Source organism: Microcaecilia unicolor, chromosome 4 (assembly GCF_901765095.1).
Source record: "Microcaecilia unicolor chromosome 4, aMicUni1.1, whole genome shotgun sequence".
Taxonomy (NCBI): Eukaryota; Metazoa; Chordata; class Amphibia; order Gymnophiona; family Siphonopidae; genus Microcaecilia; species Microcaecilia unicolor.
Window position 1 is genome coordinate 331,980,309 of NC_044034.1, and position 21,966 is coordinate 332,002,274.

Here is a 21,966-nt window from a genome sequence, read left to right on the forward strand (position 1 = left end):
TCTCTCTCTGCCTGGCTTACTATTACTACTATTACTACTTATCATTTCTATAGCGCTACTAGACATACGCAGCGCTGTACAGTTGAACATGTAAGAGACAGTCCCTGCTTGACAAGAGCTTACAATCTCATCGGGACAGACAAACAGGACAAATAAGGGATAAGAAAATTACTTAAGGTGGGAATGATACAACAGACATAGGTACTGAACAAGTGAACAGGGGTTAGGAGTTAAAAGCAGCTTCATAAAGGTGGGCTTCTAGCCTACATTTGAAGACGGCCAGAGATGGAACCTGACATACCGACTCAGGAAGTCTATACCAGGCGTATGGTGCAGCAAGATAAAAGCCTTGAAATCGACACACGACCACCTACACTTCCAGAAATCACTAAAAACTAACCTGTTCAAAAAGGTATACCCCACCGATCCAACTTAAATGCCTGATCCCTGCAACACAACAAACCTAAAGTACGTAATGGACAAAACGCAACTCTTCCGATGTACGTTTCCCTAATGTGACTATGCCACATGAACTTCATCTTACCACAACATCGCTTTGTATTTGTTCTCACTGGAGTCTGCAAACGCCTCTCTGGTACTATGTAAGCCACATTGAGCCTACAAATAGGTGGAAAATGTAACAAATAAATAAATTAAATAAATAAAAGGAACAGAATCTGGAGTTGGCAGTGGAGGAGAAGAGTACAGATAAGAGAGATTGACCCAATGAATGGAGTTCACAGGGAGGAGTGTAGGGAGAGATAAGAGTGGAGAGGTACCGAGGAGCTGCAGAGTGAATTACTATTTGCCCTGTGCATGTTTGACATATCACAAAATCCCTATTAAAACAGTTAAATAGAACAGGTATTAAAACAGTTAAATAGAACAGGCTCCAATGTAGAATAATCTCCAGGCTCCTTGATTGCTTTGCTTCCACTCACTTGGGTCTGCTCTTCCTCTGCCTGGCTTCCCTTGCTTCTCTCCTATTGGTTTTCCGGTTCCTCCTTCCCCTGCTCTTGTCCTATGGCTGTGCCCCTTCTCCCTGCTGATGTCAGACACCAGCACTTTATCAGCTGAGCTCTCCCTGGACTCCATGCTTCGGCTTCTACTTTGGTAGGTGTTTCTAACTCTGTAGTCTGCTTCTTATCTACTGGTCCCTCGTTGCTGACTTGGCCTGTACCTGGATTACCCTGCTGCCAGCCGCCTGCCTACTGACTTTCGTCTGTACCTGGATTACTCTCTTGCCTGCCTCCTGCCTACTGACTTGCCTGTACCTGGATTACTGTCTTGTCTGCCACCTGCATACTGACTTTCGCCTGTACCTGGATTACTCTCTTGCCTGCCGCCTGCCTACTGACTTTCGCCTGTACCTGGATTACTCTCTTGCCTGCCTCCTGCCTACTGACTTGCCTGTACCTGGATTACTGTCTTGTCTGCCGCCTGCCTACTGACTTTCGCCTGTACCTGGATTACTCTCTTGCCTGCAGCCTGCCTACTGACTTGCCTGTACCTGGATTACTCTCTTGACCTGCTGCCTGCCTGGCCGATACATTCATCACCCCGCTTCCAGCTCCGTCCTGTAAGTCCTGCAGGCCGCCCGCACCTAGGGGCTCAACCTCTGGGAAATGGCGATCAACGCAGGTGAAACCTGGGGTTGTCCAGCCCCCAAGCAGAACCTGGTCCGAGTACCGGGCTCAGCAGTGCTCTACTTGGTACAAGAACTCACAAGTCTGACAGTGTGTGAGTTGGTTACTGAGAAGCAGCCTACATCTGTGTGCATGTGGGCTCTGGGCTCTATAGCTTTACTTGTATCAGCCTACTCTGACTTTGTCCTGTTCCAAACTTTGACCCTATTTGAGCCTGTTATGTGCATGGCTTACTAGGATTCGGTCTATCGTAGATCTCTACTATGAACCAAGGGCTCGCTATCCTGAAACATAACAGATGCAAGCCACAGTTTATAGTATTCATGTGTCTAGGGCTAGCCTTTGGTGTTTGGAGCAGATTCTGAAAGAGTCAAGGCAGCAGGAGCTGGCAGATGTTTCAATTCCAGCGTAGATGGAGATGTGCGCAGCTTATATGGTGGATGATTTGTTTAGGATGTCAACAAAAAATACAGGGGTTGCTGAAAGCAACTAGGAGATGTTTGTAGCTAAGGAACTGGTCAATGGATTTTACCTCTAAGATTCAGCTTAGTAAGTTGCCTTTTAATGGGAAACTCCTGTTTATAGAGGATTTGGAGAAGATAGTGAAGAGTCTGTTGGAATCTAAGACTCCTCAGCTTCTGGAAGATTGGGCCTGGTCCTTTAGAAAGGGGAGCTCTATTAGAGGTTGATTTAGAGAATCTAAGAGTTATAGGCTGGATGGAGTATGGTATGCAGTGTAATAACACCCCCTTTCAGAATTGTGGAGGCCATAGGGGTGGCTGCAATTTCTCTACTGCAGCTGCATTCTCCTTTAAAGGTTCACAATGAAGATGTACAAGTTCACTCTCTGGTCATCCGAGTGGGAGGTTGGTTAAGGTTCTTTTACCAGAAGTGTCTTCGGATTTTTGAATCCTACAGACTATTTGTGATGGATACTCTCTACAGTTCACTCATTCTCTTCCCAAGGCCTTTGTAGAATCAGTCTTGGCCAAGGGTGATAGTGTTTAAGCAAACCTTACATAGGTTGATTCAGTTGGAAGCAGTAACCCCAGTGTGTCAAGAGGAGGAAGGAATGTGTTGCTATTCTATTTACTTTGTGGTTCCAAAGAAAGAAGGTACATTTTAGCCTATTCTAGATCTCATCAATGGATTTCCAAAGGTTCCCAGTTTTTGGAAAGAAATTTTGAAGTCCACAATAGTAACTGTGCAACCAGGAAAGTTCCTTACTTCCTTAGACATGGCCAAAGCTTATCTGCATATTCCCATCAGAGCAGCTCATCAATGTTTTCGATTCTTTATAGTATTAGGACAATATTTTCAGTTTCGAGTGCTGCCCTTTGTTCTCCCTAAGGTGCCCAGAACCTTTTCCAAAGTTATGGTTGTACTGTCAGCGGCTCTGTAAAAATAAGGTATTCTAGTCCATCCTTACCTGGACAGTTAGCTGATTTGGGCAAAGTTATTTACAGAGAGCAAAAAGGTCACACAGGTGCGTCAGTTGCTACAGGTGCTAGGTTGAGTGGTCAACCTCTCCAAGAGTCATCTACACCCTTTGCAAATCCTCTGGGAGCCAAATTCAATACTGCTCAGGGGAGAGTGTTTCTGCTGAGACAGTGAATGTTGTAGTTACAGGCTGAAGTTGTAAGCGCATATACAGTGTCAGAAAATCACTTGGATAAGTAATTACTATGGACTCATTTTGCTAGAAGAATGACTGCACCTAAGGTGGTCCTAAACGTTCAGGTAGTGCTGTCCCAAGAAGGAAAAATGCCAAGGTGGAAATATATATATTGTTTATTATAGGATCATAGTAATAACTGGCAAATACGTCAAGCAAAACTACAAAATTAGATACTGAGGATTACACAAAATAGATATGTAAGTTTATATTCTGCTACAAAACTACAATGATTTTCTCAGAAGAGATTACAATAGCAGCAGATGTATTAGACTATAGGCTAAGGGGCTCATTTTCAAAGCACTTAGCCTTACAAAGTTCCATGGGTTACCACGTAACTTTGTAAGTCTGAGTGCTTTGAAAATACAACTCCAAGTGCCTGAGAAACTAGCATATCCTTGGCAAGCTAAGGACAAATAAATGACTAATCCCAGAACCATAGAAGAGATCTCATTCTCTCACCCTTACAGACATGCAGCTTCGGCATTAGATTGGTGATGGATTGGTTCCTCTTTAGGGCTCTAGCTGTTCACAGCAACCCCCCCCCCCCCCCCAACAGCTGGTTGGTATCAGGTATAGTCCAACACAACCCTGCTCAGCACAAACAGCTGGATTCTCAATCTGGTGGAAGCCATTAATAATCAGCTCCTGAATTCTTCCTTGTACTGCACTTTGTTCAGAGAGGTACAGTCCATAAGCATTACTGACAATTCAGTCCCTCTTCTCAGAGAAATATGCATACCATCAGGTCTTCTCCTCTTCTCCTTTTGGGTCTAAACTCTCTACCAAGCCTGGTATCAGCTTTGCCCCAGTGGTCCCCAGGTGACTATTCTGGACCAATAAGATACCATATTCATCTGTCCCACAGATGATATATAGTCTCGAATAATGAGGGTCCCTTGGATTTTCAGGTGGTTCTCCTTATCAGGGCTGGTACAGGATGACTTGCTAATGATAATTACCTCATTCCAGTGTCTCTGTGAAATTCTCTGCTCCACAACTTCACACAGGATAGACTGGAGAGCCAATGCAGGTGTACAACATGTGCTTGATGTCAACTAGCACAATGCTTGCAGGAAGTCTTGCAGCATCCATGATAGTATTACTCAGTAAAGATGATTCCTGGCCTAGTTAGGCTTCAAGCCTTCAAAAGGTAAGATACAGGGGATACCCCTATTAAGTGCACGTTCTAGTCTCTCTTCCCAACAGGAAAGTATGGCATTATCTTTGGGTTATGAGCTCTATGGTGGTAGCAATAGATCTAGTACTGTGGGCCAAGTTCCACATGCAGCCCTTGTAAAGGGTGCTGTTAAGGCATTGGTCACCCCAAGTGCAGGATTTGCAGTTAATGATTCCTCTTCTTTGGGAGGCTCATAAGAGTCTACAATAGTGACCTCTCCAAAGGGAGAAATTTAGTCAGTGGTGGCTGGATACAAGTTTATCAGTTTGTGGAATTCACAGCCTGGGCAAATGGGTCCAACACCATTGAGGAGGTCAATAAATTATCTAGATACACGAGCCATACACTTAGCTCTCATGGAGTTTTTCTACTTTCTGAAACGAAGCTGTTCAAGTCTTCACAGACAATGCAATGGCAATGATATATGTCAACAAACAAGGAGGAACCCAGGAGCATTCAGGTGTTGGAGGGGATCTTAATGTTGATGACCTGGGTGGAGAAGAATCTTCTAGAGATTTCTGCAGTGCTTGTGGTGAGAAAGCAGACTTTACAAACTCACTTTCTCAACAGGAATCTGGAAGTGTTTGGGATGGTAGTATGGAAATGGGGTCTACCAGTCATGGATTTGATGGCATCACCTGAATGCCAAAGTTTCTGCATTTTTCAGTCAGAGAGAGTACAAGGCGGCAGGAATCGATACTCTACTTCAGCCTTGGCCAAGCTCAGGCCTCTTGTATGTATTTTCCTCTTGACCACACTTAGGCAGGATTATCCAGAGAATAGAGAGGCACTGCAGATTGGTGGTCCTGATAGCCCCAGATTGACTCTGATATGGAGATCTATTGAGGCTCAAAGTGGTTGATCCACTAGTTCTTCTGAACAGGGACAGGATTATGGTTCAGGATCCTATCAGCATGCAAAACAGGGCTCAGTTCTGTCTTATGACTCGGCTCTTGAGAGAGCTAGGTTGAGGGAAAGAGGTTACTCAATAGATATCTTGCTACAATCTAGAAACTCTTCTACTTCCTTAGAATATGTGCTAGCCTAGTGTGGAGAATTTTCTTGAATTTGTGTCAACAGAAGCAGATAACTCCTCTGAGGGCTTCTATGCTGGAGGGAAAGGAAAAGGGAATGGGACTTGATATACTGCCTTTCTGTGTTTTTTTTCAACTACATTCAAAGTGGTCTACATAGTATATACAGGTACTTATTTGTACCTGGGGCAATGGAGGATTAAGTGACTTGCCCAGAGTCACAAGGCTTCAGTGGGTGTCGAACCTGGTTAACTAGGTCAAAGTAGTCACAAGGCTTCAGTGGGTGTCGAACCTGGTTACCTAGGTCAAAGGCCACTGTACTAACCACTAGGCTTTGCACTCCTGTGCACTGTTATGATTCTGCTGGATAGGCAGGGGAATGTTTGAGACTCACTCCTGATTGGCTTGTCAGGGGCTGAGCCAGCAGACGTCAGAAGCCTGATCCATTTAAGCCTGCCTTTTCCCTTCAATCATTGCTTTAGCGATTGCTTTGTTTGCTCAGCTGAAGCCAGCCTGTGCTTGGGCGCTTGTGTTCACGTTGGAGTTTAGCCTTTCTCCTAATGCTTGTTTTTTTCTGTGTGTGTGTGTGTGTGTGCTGGGTATTCCCAACATAAGCCTGATTGCCTCACTTCCCCACACCTGGTTTGCTTTCTCCTGCTCTAACGTTGTGCTGTCTGGGGTAAGCTTGTGCCTTGAGTCGTTTCAGTTTGTTTGTTTACCTTTCTCTCTCTCTGTGTTCCCTTTGTTGTGCTAAGCTTCTGTTCTGCTCCCTGTGGTTCTGCCTCCCCCTGTCCTTGTATTTTGCTCCTGTTTGTTTGTTTTGGTTCTCTTTTTTTGCTGTATCTGTCTCCTGTTTCCAGGGAGCAGCGTTCCTTTTCTGGTCTGTGATGTCAAGGCAGCTTCCTCTGTTTGCTTACACTCCCCTTTATCCTTGTCTACTGAGTAGCACTGCCCTGTTTTTCCTTTAGCAGTTCCCTTTTTCCCTTGGGGTGTTGTGGGGCCACCTTTGTGAATTCCTTAGGTAGTTCTCCCTTTCTCATTGTGTGTTGTATAGTCAGCCTAGTGTATTCCCTTTTGGGGCTTCCTGAATCGTTGTATGCTGAGGTTCAGCCTAGTTCCCTTGTGTGCTGAATGGTTCAGCCTAGAGAGTATTCCTATAGTTGGTTTCCTTTTTCCTTGAGTGCCTCATGGCACACCTTATAGTATTTTTTGAGTGGCTTCCCCTTTCCCTGTGTGCTGAATGGTTCAGCCTAGAGTGTATTCGTATCGTTGGTTCCTTTTTCCTTGAGTGCTGTGTGGTACAAGCCTAGAGTGTTTCTTTCTGGGGCTTCCTGTATTCTTGTTCGCCCTGTGACACAGCCTTGTATACCTTTAGAGGCTTCTGCCTCTCACCCCTTCCTTTGTGTCTCTACCCTGCACTGGGTGTGCTGCTTGTGGCCCAGTTCTGTGGGAAACCCTTGTTGTTCTTTCTCCCTTCCCAGAGTGTGACTTGGTTCCTGGTCAGCCATGAGGCCCGCTTGCTTGGACTCTGCGCGAGTGGGTTCCCGGTTGGTCATGAGGCCTGCCTGAATGCTCTATCTCCCACTTTCTGGTGGTGCCTGTTGGCTGTTGTGTATGTGCAGGGCTTGGTGGCAAGGGTGGTGCATAGGGCCTGTTCGGTCTACCCTAGGCCTTGGCCAAAATCCTATACTAGGCCTCAGCCTGGGCTCAAGGGTTCATGTCCAGAATAACATGCACTGGGTTTTGCACTTCCTGCGAGATGGCCTCAAAAAAGATATAGCACTCACATCCTTTAGGGTGCATATTGTGGCTTTGTCATGTTTTCATAGTCTGGTTAAGAGTAATTCTCTGAGTTTTCATCTGGATCTCATCAACTTTCTGAAGGGACTCAAATTGTTATATGCTCCACATCATCATGTACTTCCTCCTTGGAACTTGAACTTGATTTTATCTTCTCTCATACAGGCTCATTTTGAACCCTTGAAAGCAGTCTCTTTGAAGGATGTGACCCTCAAGCAGGTGGTTTTGGTGACATTATGTTCAGCTAGAAGAATTTCAGAATTACAGGCATTCTCATGTAGAGAGCTTTTTTTTGTTGTTGTTTTCTCAAGGGAGAAGGTGGTTATAAGACCAGTTCCCTCCTTTCTACTGAAAATGGTTTATTCCTTTCATTTCAATCAATCCATTTTTTTACTGGCATTTCAGGAATTCAGTGCAGGTTCAGACTCCAGGAACTTACATAGGCTGGATGTGGGGCGCATGTTGAATGTTTATCTAAGGAGAAATGAAAGAGTTCAGAAAGTCTGACTAATTGTTTGTGCTTTTGGGGGGGGAGTGTCACAGAAAAGAGCAGGCAACATCTAAAGCCACGGTAGCTAGATGACTTAAAGAAGAGGAGTGGCCTGGTGGTTAGGGTGGTGGACTTTGGTCCTGAGGAACTGAGTTTGATTCCCGGCACAGGCTGCTCCTTGTGACTCTGGGCAAGTCACATAATCCTCCATTGCCCCATGTAAGCTGCATTGAGCCTGCCATGAGTGGGAAAGTGCAGGGTACAAATGTAACAAAAAATTAAAAAAATATATATTAGAGGTTTTATGTGTTCACTCTACCAGAAGTGGGTCAACATCCTAGGCAAGGAACTCACTCATTCTGCCCCAGAAGATTTGCAGGGAAACTACGTGGGCTTCATTGCATTCTTTTGTCCACCACTATAAGTTGAATGTCCAAGTTCGAGAAAATGCCATCATATGAGCCAACGTATTGATGACAGGACTTTGAAAATTCCACCAAATCTGAATAGTGCTTTGGTACGTCCCTAGCATCTGGACTAGTCTAGTGGGATGATAAGAAAGGTTAAATTAGATCTTACCTGCTAATTATCTTTTCTTGAGTTCCTCCAGACCATTCCTTGACCTCCCCCCCCCCTTTTCCTTTCCTTGTAGAGTTAATATATGAAGAGGGGATGGGTTCCTGGGATATTGTTAGACTACTCCATCTTCATGGTCTGAACAAATATTAAATAAGTGAGAATTTCAGTGAGTTGTTTTTATGTTCTCATTTGGTTCAACTTGTCTGCTTTAGGTGTGTTCTGTGCCTTTAGAGGGGTTTTATGTCTGATGCTTTGATATTACAAAATATTGATTAGCAATGGGCTGCACAGTGCTTTTAAATTTAGTTCTGTCTCCACCTGTTGGCAGGAGAGTATATCAAGTGTCTGGACTGGTCTGGAGGGAATCGAGGAAAAATAAATTAGCAGATAAAAACCTACTTTAGCCATTGTTTAGTAAACCATCCTTGGAAGGGATGGGAGTAAATGTATAACTGCCCATAGGTGATGTTTGCCCATACTGTTCACTCCATGGACTTTGCTAAATTTTGAAGATACAAGTACATGCATGCGTGATTCAATATAATTTGATGAAATATGTATTTACAGAACCCTCACAGTTAACATCCTTCTTAGCCTCTAAAGTACAACAGGAGTAAAATAAGAAATTTTCTGTCGTTCTAGGTATTAATTGAAGTTGTTTAATATAATTTCTTCTTAGTTACCTCCTGAGATTGTTTTTTGGATCCTCAGTATGGTGGACTTGAGTTATATATTTCATATTATTTTTCTTCTTATTTAATGTATGATATAGAGTTCTTGAAATATGTACTTTCTTATTCAAGGGTGTATGTCTTGAAATATGATGTAAAATGAATGAATAAATAAATAAATAAATAAATAAATAAATAAATAAAACAAGTACTTGCATGCATTCACCTTGAAAGTGATCCCAGGAAAAGTACCTATGCACATTTACACCTGCTAACTCATATGTGTATTTTTCATGGAAAAAAAGCATGCATACTTTTTAAAATTCTAAGTAGTCATGTGGTTCTAAACCCCACCCCCAGAAATAACTCCCCTATAGCAAGTAAAAGCATTACGTGTATTCTTGAATTCACACACTTGAATGGCAATTTTCAAATAACCCACTTCCAGGGATAAATCACATCAGGGAGGGTAAATTTTAAAGCCATTCCAGAGTAGGTGTTCCTGGAGCCAGTTTAGGATTGCTGTTGAAATTACACCTATTTCTTTGGCTGAAAAAAAAATGCACAGGGCAAAAGCAGGCTCAAGTGTTTGTGAATATCTTTTCATTTGGTAGTTTTCAAAGTGAATGTATTCATATACTTTTATTTGAAATCTGTTGTAAAATCAGTGGGAGAAAATGGTCCACAGGCTTCACAGCTACATAGGAACTTGGAAAACTGCCTTCAATTTACAGTATTTGTGAATTAAGTGTCAAAAACTAATGCTATAGTGAACAGTATTTGTGCACCCTGAGCTGTCATTCAGGGAAGAGCACCAGCAGGTTTATCCTGTCAACAATTCGAAGGATGGGATTATTAGACTGTACAAAAGACTTCATCTAGCCACAGTTTGATTTGTATGTGCCACCATCTGATAAAATTAACTTTTATTTCTCCCCTGTCTTCCAACCACTTCCTTGTGTTATGCAGGCAGATTCTGTGGGGATAAAGTCCCAGAGCCGATCATTTCCACAGATAGCCGTCTCTGGATTGAGTTCCGCAGCAGCAGTAATTGGATCGGAAAGGGATTTTTTGCCGTTTATGAAGGTACCAAGGTTTGACATTTTTCAGCAGTACAATAAAAGAGTAATTTTGTAAAAGGATATGTAGGCAAGAAAGATACATAAAGAGTAATTCTATAAGGGTCACTTATTTTTAGGTGACAAGAAGGCATCCATTAGGAGACTAGGGGCTCATTTTCGAAAGATGAAAACGTCCAAAAAGTGTCATAAAGCACCATTTGGACAGATTTCTTCTCAAAACATCCAAATCCGTATTTTCAAAACCTGTTTTGCAGATGTTTATTTATGCATTTCGTTTGCAGTGCATCCAAATCACAAGGGGTGTGTTGGAGGCATTTCAAAGGGCAGGCTTAGGGCGTGCCTAACACTTGAACATTTTACAGCCATAAAGGAACAAAACGAAAACATCTAGGGTGAAAACTTCAACTTTGTGTTCTAGACCTGTTTTCAGAATGTATAAGGCACAAAAAGGTGACTAAATGACCAGATGACCACTAGAGGAAATCAAGGATGACCCCCTTTACTTCCCCAGTAGTTACCGACCTCCTCCCACCCCCCCCCACCCCCCAAAAATGTGAATAAAAATAGTACCCACCAACCTCTATGACAGACTCAGATGTTATAGCCAGGTCCATTATAGCAGCATGCAGGTCCCCAGAGTAGTGTAGTAGTGGGTGTAATGCACTGTAGACAGGTGGGCCAAGACCCATACTCCCCCTACCTGTTACACTTGTGGTAGAAACTATGAACCCTCCAAAACCCACTGTACCCACATATAGGTGCCTCCTTCACCTATGAGGGGTATTGTAGTGGTGTACAGTTTGGGGTAGTAGGTTTAGGGTGTGTTTTGGAGGGCTCACCAGAGAAGATAAGGCAGCAACGGTGAGATGTGTACCTGGGAGCATTTCTATGAAGTCCACAGCAATGCACCCTAGGGTGCTCCATTGCTCTCTTGGAATGGCTGGGGGACCAGTCTGCTAAAAAATTCTGTCCCCTCCTACATCCCAATGGCTTGATTTTCTACATTTTTCACTTTTGTACGTTTTTTTTGTTTGTTTTTTTCCGAAAATGGCCTGAAAAAATAAATGCACAGAGCACAAAACCTTATTACAAACTGTATTAAAAAAAAAGAAAGGTATTTTGTGGTTTTGAAAATGTTCATGTTTTCTATTCAAGTTTGGGATGTTTAGCGCAAAACGTCCAAAGTCCGACTTAGACGTCATATCGAAAATGCCCCTCTATGCTATAAGGGAAAGTTGGCAACAGAGCAAATACATGTCTATGTTTTAGGTACAGCCACTTACATCAGCCACAGAGATCTGGTGCAAATGCTTGTGCCTAGATTGCTCTAAAAATAAGTGTAAATAATCATGTTCTATAATTTATGTGGATAAATTTGTGCCCCACCCCATACTCTGTCCAGACTCCATTCAAACCACTTGTGATTGCATTTAGGCACCATTTTATAGAATAGCGCAAAGCCATAATCCTAACACTTACATTCTTATCTTCACGCATATGCACATACTGGCCGATATTTAAAACTATTCAACCGACCAGGAATGGCTCCTGGATGTTTAAATAGCCTAAAGCCAACTAAGCACTAATATTCAGCACAAGATAAATGGCTATCTTGGTGTAGTGGCCAGATAGACCCATGTAAATAGCAGGTCTGTTTTTATTTTAGTTACATTTGTACCCCACGCATGGCAAGCTCAATGCGGCTTACATATACAGGTACTTATTTGTACCTGGGGCAATGGAGGGTTAAGTGACTTGCCCAGAGTCACAAGGAGCTGTGCCTGAAGTGGGAATTGAACTCAGTTCCTCAGGACCAGAGTCCACCACCCTGACCACTAGGCCACTCCTCGCCTCCACTCCTATCTTTGGCCGCTATAACTTAGCCGGTCAGCTGATGAATATTGGCTTAACCGGCTTTGTTTTAGCGGCCAAAAAATACCCCGGAAATTCAAAGTTAGTCACTGGATATGACCCCGGCATTGAAATTCCAGATTTGCCACCAACTGCGGAAGTTAGCCAGGCTCCCTCACACGGTCTCAATATCGACCCCATAGATGCTGGTATTCTGGTTATTTACTTGCATTCCCCCTTCCTATAGAATTACCCTTGTAGGTGCCTATATTGAGTTTATTCTATAAAGGCAACATATGTTCTTATATGCCTTTATTAAACAGCCTCCTGAAAGCTCCCACACCTGCTGCAAGGCAACAGTAACCCTGTCCATAGATGTGCTGGTGGGAATTGACACTTATGTGTATATTTTATAAAGTAGATGCATAAGTGCTGACCTGCCCCTGAAAACACCTGTATATGTTCCCCTAGATTCTGGTGCTAACAATCATTTATTGGAGTTAATTGGCACTAATTGAATGCATCTGCCCTACACTCTATTCTATAACATACACACCTAAAGGCAACCCAACATAATAGCCTGGACAAAATAGCCCGGACAAAATAGCCTTGTAACAAAATAGTCCTTGTCAAAATGACCTGTAACAAAATAGCACCTGACAAAATAGCCCTGAAACAAAATATCCCTTGACAAAATAGCACCTGTAATAAAATAGCCTATAGCCCTTCACAAAAATAAGTATAGTAAAAACTTTGGTTCCTTCCCTCTGAGGGTCCAGCATCTCTTCTCCCCCTTTATCCCTACCTCACAACATGGTCCAAGATGTCTCCCTCTTTGTCCTACCTACCCTCCGCGGTCCAGAATTTCTCCCGCCCCCCCCCCCCCCCCCCGGCAATCTTCCAACGTTCCTGTGGTCCACCAGCAGCATCGACAAGCTGCTTCGGCTGGCCCTGGAAGCATTCTCTCTGTTGTGTCCTGCCTACGCGGACATAGGAAGTTGCATCAGATGAGGCGGGACACAACAGAGAGAATGCTTCCAGGGCAAAGGGGAGACATACCTCAGCTCAAAGCAGCAGCGGGACTCAGAAAGACACACAGTTGCAGGAGCAGGTAAAATACTTGGAGGTGGACTCTTTTGTCAGGGGCCAAATTGTGGGCAGACCCTTTTGTCAGGGACTAATTTGCCGGGGACTTTTTTGTCTGTTTTTTAATTATTTTTTTTTTGTCGGGGTTATTTCACATTTGTACCTCTTTGTCAGGGCTTTTTTTTTGTCAAAGCTATTTTGACCAGGTACCGCACCTAAATTTCATAGCATGCAATACAAAAGGGGGTGTGGCCATCAGAGGGGAATGGGTGGGTCAGGGCATTCCCAGAAATTAGATGCGATGTTATAGAATACCTTGATTTGTGCATCTAGCTGCCATCAGTTGGGTGCAAACGTTTACACTAGCTTTTGTCAGGTGTAAGTGCTCCGCCCACAATTAGGTGAAAGAAGAATGTCAAACTAATATTCTGTAATGGGCACTTTGCACGGAATGCCCTTTATAGAATACTATCTTAGAGGCCCTTGTACTAAAGGGCGGAAGAGGTAGCACGGGCTTGATGCTTGGCAAATCAGGTCTACCCATGCACCACTTCTAGCGCTAGAAAATACATTTTGGTGCTGCCTGGTTACTTGACAAACACTTCAGCTGGCGGGGGTCTCCAACCCCTGCCAGCCAAACCAGTGGTCCCAGAGCCAATTTGAGGGGGCCCAGGCCCCCATGGCTTTCCCCCCCTGTAGCTACGCCACTGGCTTATGCACTCCTACTGTAGCTGAAATCATTTTCCTGCATCTTTCCTGACTTCACACACAATTTTCCTTAAGTTTGTCACTCTTATTTTCTTTCTAATTCTTGTTACTCTGTCTTATCTGTCTATATGTTCCGTCTTCATTTATACGCTATGCTGCCTATTAAGATGGTTTAATGTGTATTGTGTTGACCTTGTAAGTAACATACTTTGCCATAATGTGTACTGTTATTGAATATTTTTATTGCTGTAATTGTCTACTGCCTGTGTCCAACTTATTCTCGATGTACATTGCCTTGGGTGAATTTCTTCAAAAAGGCAGTAAATAAATTTTAAAAAACCAAATGCAGCAGGCTGTTCAGCGCAGCGTAGCCAGCAACAGACACATACACCATAGCAGTCTCAGCAGGATTTTATTAGCTGATTCAGGTCAAAGGTCAGGATCAACTTCTTCATAACATCAAATTGTCTTTACAGAAAAAGCATCAAGTGATGGTACAGCGAAAATTTTCTTTTTTTCCCCTTAACATACAAGATAAAAGTAGCACAATAAAAAAGTCAATGACACTTTTTCTTGCAGACAAGGCCAGTTAAATGGTACTTCGCCAGCTAATGTTCAATGTGAGATAGCCAGCTATCTCGGCTGAATATTAGTGCTTAGCGGCTAGCCAGATGATCGGCTATGTTGCGTGACATAGCTGGTCAGCGCCAATATTCAGCATCTGGTCGGCTATGTTTGGTAGTCAAATATGGCCACTTCAATAGGTGAAATATCTTTGAATATCAGCTTGGCTAGTTAAGTTCAAACCAGCCAAAAATAAACTGGATATTCAATGCCAGTCGCCAGAAACAGCCCGGCATTGAATATCAAGGCTCAGCGCCAACCGCGGGAGTTAGCCAGGCTAATTCCTGTGGTTGAATATTTGGCCTATCCCCTGGATTCTATATAGCGCGACTTAAGTTGCCTATGCAAATCCAGTCCTATTCTAGATTTGCACGCACAACTTAATTACTTAATTCTATAACGTGATGCATGTACTGTAAATTCTAAGTCACATGGTTAAAAAGGGGATATAGCTATGGGCATGGACTGGGCAGGTCACGGGCATTTCTAAAATCTATGCGCATTGTTATAGAATACACCCGCAAGTTTTACTTGTCGTAACTGTTCATGACTAAATATAGTCTTGCGGATGGGTGTTCAATGTATTCTATAAATCGTTCAGAAATGTAGGCTTATTCTATAAAATATACCTAAATTTAGGCATACTTTATAGATTACATCTAGGTATATTTCTTTTTGGCACTGATTTTTTAGGTGTGATGTATAGAATCTAGTCCTAAATGTCTAGACTACTAGCATTTAGACATATATGTGCGCAGTTTCCCCCAAAAGTGCCAACAGGGTTCCTAAGCACTAGTCTGTAACTTACATGATGCAGAAATGCAAGGAGGCGTACACATGGGTGGAGCATAGGTGGGACAAGGGCAGGACTTCCACTTACACGTGTAATTTACAGAATCAAGTTACTTGCGTCCCTGCAAAATGTAGGTGCCACACTTACACCTGCTCTCTGGCTGCTGTAACTGCAGGCTCCTTATGATAGGCATGCAGATACCAGATTATACTAATATTCTATAATGAAACTTGGGCAACCAGGTGCTTTTATAGAGTAGGCTCCTACCACACATTTTCAGAGCAATAGATGGAGCCATCCAGTTGTAGGATTGCCCCTTATATATTCATAGACCCATATAGGATAAACCCTGTACATCCACACAGCCATCCTAGCACCCTCCACACGAGACACTGTAAATAGACACTGTACATAGACCTGCCCAACAGCAGCTCCCCACAGGGCAGAAGCTCTATTTACACACTTCCTAGGATAGACACTGCATTTAGGCACCTGGACCACTGCTTTCTTTCAGTCACTACAGCGCCCCATCATCTGATTTCTGTGAAAAACACTTACTGATTCTCTGAGTTCTTGATATTGAATAACATTCAGTTTAAATTGCTAATCTTAATTTACAAAGGACTCCATCTGCTCATGATTATATTTCAAACCTCCTGGTCCCCTACATACCATCACGTGCATTATACTCTTCCCAGAATGCTTTTCTGCAACTTCCCCCTCTATTGTACATACTAGATGTCAAGCATGAAACAGCCTTTAGTTATGAAGGCCCGAAACTCTGGAACACTCTTCCACTTTTGAACTACAAAAAGAAACTTGTTCTACAACTTTTAAAAAGCTTGTCAAGACCTGGCTTTTCAGTCAAACCTTTAGCACTCATTAGAACTAGAGGCTTTTCTTTTTTTTCCTTTTTCCTTTCCTTCGTTCCTTTCTTCTTTCTCAAACTGTGTTTTAAAATCATAAACCACCTTGCTGCATTGACAATGAGAGAGGCAGTATAGCAAATCTGTGTAAATAAATAATTAAATATACCAGCTCCCTCACTCGCTCATTCTTTTTTCCCTTCCAGCTATTTGTGGAGGGGAGGTGAAGAAGGACAACGGCCATATCCAGTCTCCCAATTACCCGGACGACTACAGACCCAACAAAGTCTGTATCTGGAAGATCTCAGTGTCCGATGGCTTCCATGTGGGGCTCACTTTCCAGTCTTTTGAGGTATGATGGGACACCATTCTGGGACATGACCCGAGCCTTCAGGAGCTTGGGAAAAAGGAGTCAGCTATTGCTCGCATTTTACACCTGCTAGTGAGCACTTTCTTATAAGCAGAAGATGAGTTTTCACAGCTCCATCAATGTTTTATAATTTGGGGAAAAATCCCCAACAAATCTGAGACAAAACATCAGTCAATCACAGGCTTGATTCAACTTAAGATGACTTTTTATTTTAATCAGTGTCTCATATTCAAGTTAATCATTATAAAGCACTGACAAATGTTATTTATTTATTTATTTTAAAACCACCAGTGGCACAATTCAGGAGAACATTTAGCTCTTCCTGGAACATGCCCTTGATGTTTTTTTACCCAAGGGTTATGTAGCAGGGTAGGGTACTGCTTGACCTCTGTCCAACAGTGCCATGGCAGCCTCCTGTGTCCCGGTGTCTCTGCTTTGCAGGTGTAACATGTCTTGTGTGTGCTGAAGGCTTTCCCCGCCCTTCTGCTACACCACAGATTGAGAGGCATGACAGCTGTGCCTATGACTACCTCGAGATCCGAGACGGCAATGCTGAGTCAAGCCCTTTGATCGGACGATACTGTGGCTATGACAAGCCTGATGACATCAAAAGCACCTCCAATAAACTGTGGATGAAATTTGTGTCTGACGGGTCCATCAACAAGGCTGGATTTGCTGTCAACTTCTTTAAAGGTAAATGCTTGCTGGTTCAGCAGGATCCACGAATTAATTTCTATATAGAAACCTCCTTTCCATGTTTCTAGGCACCAGTAAAGTAAGCATGTGCTTGGGGGTGACACATTTCCAAGAGTAGCATTTCAGTCATCGTTTTGACAAGTAACGAGTAAGGATGTGCATTTGCTAAAGTACACTGGCTCATTATCATGCCTTAAAACTTTTAATGCACACAAAATTGATTTAGCATGAATTAACCTATGAATTAATGTGCATCAATGTATGAGTGGTTACAAAGTTCTAATGCATGTTTTAAAAATTACAAAGCACAGGCGTGAGTGAAAAGCAACAAAAAAATTCATAGAGGGGGAAGCAGAAAATCTAGAGCCAGCAGGGGAGTCTTCCTATTAACTGGGCTCACCGCTGCTGCTGCCACCATGCAGAGCTTGCTTAAGAGAATGCTGGAGCCCACAGGAGCCACTGTCTGCTGAATACATCACCTGGGTCTGACTAGCTGATCCCTTCTCCTCCAGCTATGGCAAAAAAAAATCAAAAGCACTAGATAGAAAGGAATTCTTGAGCACTTTTTCCTGGGGAGGGTCCAGCCTTAGGGCTGGTAATGGGTCAGAGGCAAGAAACCCTTTCAGTGTTCTTTCTCATTTTGTATTCTCTTCCACTCTCCTATGTGCTGTGAATAATAAGAACTAATGCAGGAGAAGTGGAGGGGAGCAGAAGGGTCGTTACCCAACAAGATGTGATCATTGTTAAGGCTGCAGAGAAATGGAGAACCTTACTTCTGTATGATCCAGGACACATAAACACTTTTCATAAGGGGGAGGGGGTGGTTCCTTGAAGTGACAGAAATCTCTATTGGGCCTCCTATTGTCTTCCTGGTTCATCTTGAGTAAATAATCAGACAGTACAACTGTGGTGTGGATCCCTCCCCAAAATTCAAGCTTTACTTGAAGTTTAACAGTTTGCAGGTGACAGGCAGCTGCTTCTGGTATTTACAATTATAAACAGTCACCTCTCTAACTCAGTCTGGAGTCTTCCTTTGGACAGATGCATAAAGCTGAGTCCAGAAATGTAAACAAGGCTCCTAATTCTCTTTCCCCCAGAGTTTCTTCTTATTAGAAAAGTGGTTACTTAGGTTACTTATGACTTCAGAAGGCAGGTTAAGGTTTCTCTCTCTCTCTCTCTCTCTCTCTCTCTCTCTTCCAGCACCTCTTGATTGAATCCATTCCTTGATTCAGTCATATCAGAAGACAGGTGATAGTGTATAAGCACATCGCAGGGGATCTCCATAACCTCTCCGTGCAGGAAATTCCAGGGGTCACACTATTGGCCTTTGATCTCTGGTCCCTTTTTTGAGGAACTTTCCTCTAAAACCTCTTTGTCCTGCCCCATCTTCTCTCTTTTAGGAGTGCAGGAATGTACCTCAGCAGCCACTTCCCTTTCCTTCCGTGTTCTCCAGGTGAGAAAGAAACATAAATGGCCCCCCTTCTATCTGGCTTCATTCCCTTTTAAAAGTCTGGTGTTGCTGCCATCTATTGGCATGACCAAAACATCTCACTTCCCATGCTTATGGGAATGCCAATTCATTCTGTACTCAAGACTGGGAAACAATCTTTCTGAAGTTAAGACACTGAGGAGTAAATTCTGAAAAAGTCACCATAATGTAGGCATCGGGATGATGCGCACTAAGCACAAATTCTATAATGGCAGCTCTGCATGGAACTTTTGTTATAGAATACCTGTGTAAGTCCATAATTCCGCTCCTAACTTTAGACATGAGCATTTACAGCAGCCTAAATGCTGGCGTAATGAGTTGTGCCTAGCTGTAGGTAGTTAGATGAGCAATTGCTAGTATTCAATACCCTCCATTCCCCCCTCCCGCGTGTGAGAATATCGATTATGGTCAGTTACGTACCTACCTGCCAATTAGAGTTAATTCAGCACCAATTAACACCATTAATTAACAATTATTGATTCTTAAAGCCAATTAGCAAAAGAACATAAGAGTAGCCATACTGGGTCAGACCATCTAGCCTAGATTCCTCAGGGCCAGTCTTAAGCAGGGGCAACAGGGGCGGTCGCATAGGGCCATAGCCAGACCGGCAGGAGGAGGGTCCAGAGCCTGAGGTGAGAACATTTTAGGGCCCCCCCAGCACTGCCGACCCCCCCCCCCACCACCACCACTTTTGACCCGCTCGCCGTCGCCACCACTTTTTTCACCCTCCCCCTGGCGCCCCTCCCCTTTCAACCCCCTCTTCCCGCCACCGGCAACCCGGCACTGCTGCCGCCATCAGATACCTGTTCTGGCGGGGGTCCCCAACTCCCGCCATCCGAAGTCCTCTTCAGCACCAGTCTCCGGGCCGGTGCGTTGCTGCAGCTGATGTGGAAGGATTCTGTTTCTGTGTGAGTCGTCCGTGCAGGACGTCAGGACAACTCACACAGAAACAGACACAGGGTTGGGGACCCCCGCTAGCACAGGTACCTGACGGCGGTGGTGGGGGAGGGTTGGCAGCGGCGGAAAGGGGGGTCGAAAGGGTCGGCAGCGGGGGGGCCAGGGCCAAATCTAGGGGGCCAGGCCCCCGTGGCCCCACGTAGCTACGCCCCTGGTAAGGGTCCCACATCTCTGGTACATCAGTCCTTCTGTCTTAGAACACCTCCCTGCTCTGTACCTTAATGTGCATCCACATTTCAGTAGAAAGCATCAGGCATCAGGCAGCAGCAGCGATTTTCATATCCTGTCAGCTTCCGAAGCCCAGAGCCTCCTCACTGCTGTGTCCTGCCCCCTTTGATGTCACTTCCTGCTTCCACAAGGGTGGGATGCAGCAGCGAGGAGGCTCTGGACTTGGCAGCTGATGGGATATGAACACTTATGCCACTGTCTGCCGCTCTCTACTGAAACGTGGTGGATGCATATCAAGGTATGGGGTGAGATGGGGTTCTGAGAGCTCTAAACCTCCTTTTACACTGATAAATTATGGCTTATGATGGAGGGCGCGGGCAGAAGGGTGAGCGTGAGTGTGTGGGGGGGGGCTCACTGAACTGGTCTACACAGGGCCCTGAAATTACTAAGACCAGCCCTGAGTATCCTGTTTTCCAAACAGTGGTCAAGCCAGGTCACAAGTACCTGACCGAAACCCAATTATTAGCAACATTCCATGCTACCAATCCCGGGGCAAGCAGTTGCTTCCCCATGTCTGTCTCAATTTATCAGACTATAGACTTTTCCTCCAGGAATTTGTCCAAATCTATTTTAAACCCAGATATGCTAACCGCTGTTACTACATCCTCTGGCAAAGAGTTCCAGAGCTTAACTATTCGTTGAGTGAAAGAATATTTCCTCCTATTTATTTTAAAAGTATTTCCTCGAGTGTCCCCTAGTCTTTGTACTTTTGGAACGAGTGAAAAAAATGATTTACTTCTACTCGTTCTACACCACTCAGAATTTTGTAGACCTCAATCATACCTCCCTTTATCCGTCTCTTCTCCAAGCTGAACAGCCCTAACCTCTTTAGCCTTTCCTCATACGAGAAGAGTTCCATCCCCTTTATCATTTTGGTCGCTCTTCTTTGAACCCTTTCTAATTCCGCTATATCTTTTTTGAGATATGACGATCAGAACTGAACACAATACTCAAGATGCAGTCGCACCATGGAGTGATACAAAGTCATTATAGTATTGTTGGTCATGTAAGCGGAGCGCATGGGCGATTGTTCATACATTTTAGGAGCATTGCTCACAGATTTTACATTGTTGCTCAAAAAAAATTTTTTTGAGCTATATATAGAAATGCATTGCTAGTACTGGCACTCAAAAATTGTTGGTTTCTAAAACTTGTTAGTCACACACACACAAAAAAAAATTTGCACACACCAGGCCACTCCTTAGAGGAAACATTGCATGTAACTGACCTTATTTTGGGAATTGCACACACAACTTTGTGCACTAAGGGCTAGATTCTATATATGGTGTCTGTCAAATTTGTGCTGAACCCCCCCCCCCCCCCCACACACACACACTTAAGCGGTATTCTATAAGCCACGCCTAAAGTTCAGCACGGTTTATAGCATTGACACTAAAGTAGAGAGGTCGCACGTAACTTTAGGCTCCACCATTTGCACCATCAAAAACGTAGAGCAAATGCCAATGCCCCTAAATTTATGCACAGAGCACAGTTATTTTACAATTACATACATAACTGAAAACCACACCCTGACCCATCCCAAAATACCCACGATCCTCCCATTTCCAAGCCCCCTTTTTCAGGCCATGCGTACATTTTTGACCTGGACCCAGTGCCTAACATTATGCACATAGATCCCAATGAAATGTAATCGGTGCCAATAATTGCTTGTTAAAAAGACAATAATTGGTACAAATTGGCTCATTATTTTATTAAGTTGCACACACAAATCGGGAACACGCCTAAATTTGCGTACGTAATTTTTGGCAACTTTTATAGAATCAGGGGTTAGCATTAAGTTGGGCACCCAATTTTATAGAATCAGGGGGTAAGGGGGCAATTTAGTATAGTGTGCTAAAAGGTAGGTGCCAAAATGCCCCAAAATACTAGGCATTCAGATGCCACTATAGAATAGAGCATAAATTGGCATTTACGAGCCAATATTTACACCTGGTCTATGGCAGGTATAAATGCACACACTTAGATGTTGCATTTTAGTGCATAATGTATAGCATTCTGTGATTTACATCTGCAGATGTAGAACCCGCCCAAGTTTACACTCCCTTTCAAATACACACTTTGCGAGCTGCACATGCAATATACAGAATAGTGCTGAGCGCACACAGAGCACGTACACCCAT

The 21,966-nt window shown here is 43.6% G+C and overlaps 1 protein-coding gene across 1 annotated transcript in view; it reads left to right on the forward strand.

Moving 5' to 3' along the window:
• Positions 1-21,966, forward strand: part of BMP1 (bone morphogenetic protein 1) — a 232,114-nt gene that overhangs the window by 100,922 nt on the left and 109,226 nt on the right. The window contains exons 10-12 of the mRNA XM_030202005.1: positions 10,045-10,161; positions 16,292-16,437; positions 16,953-17,148. Coding sequence (XP_030057865.1) covers positions 10,045-10,161; positions 16,292-16,437; positions 16,953-17,148 — 459 coding nt within the window. The remainder of the gene's footprint in view (positions 1-10,044; positions 10,162-16,291; positions 16,438-16,952; positions 17,149-21,966) is intronic.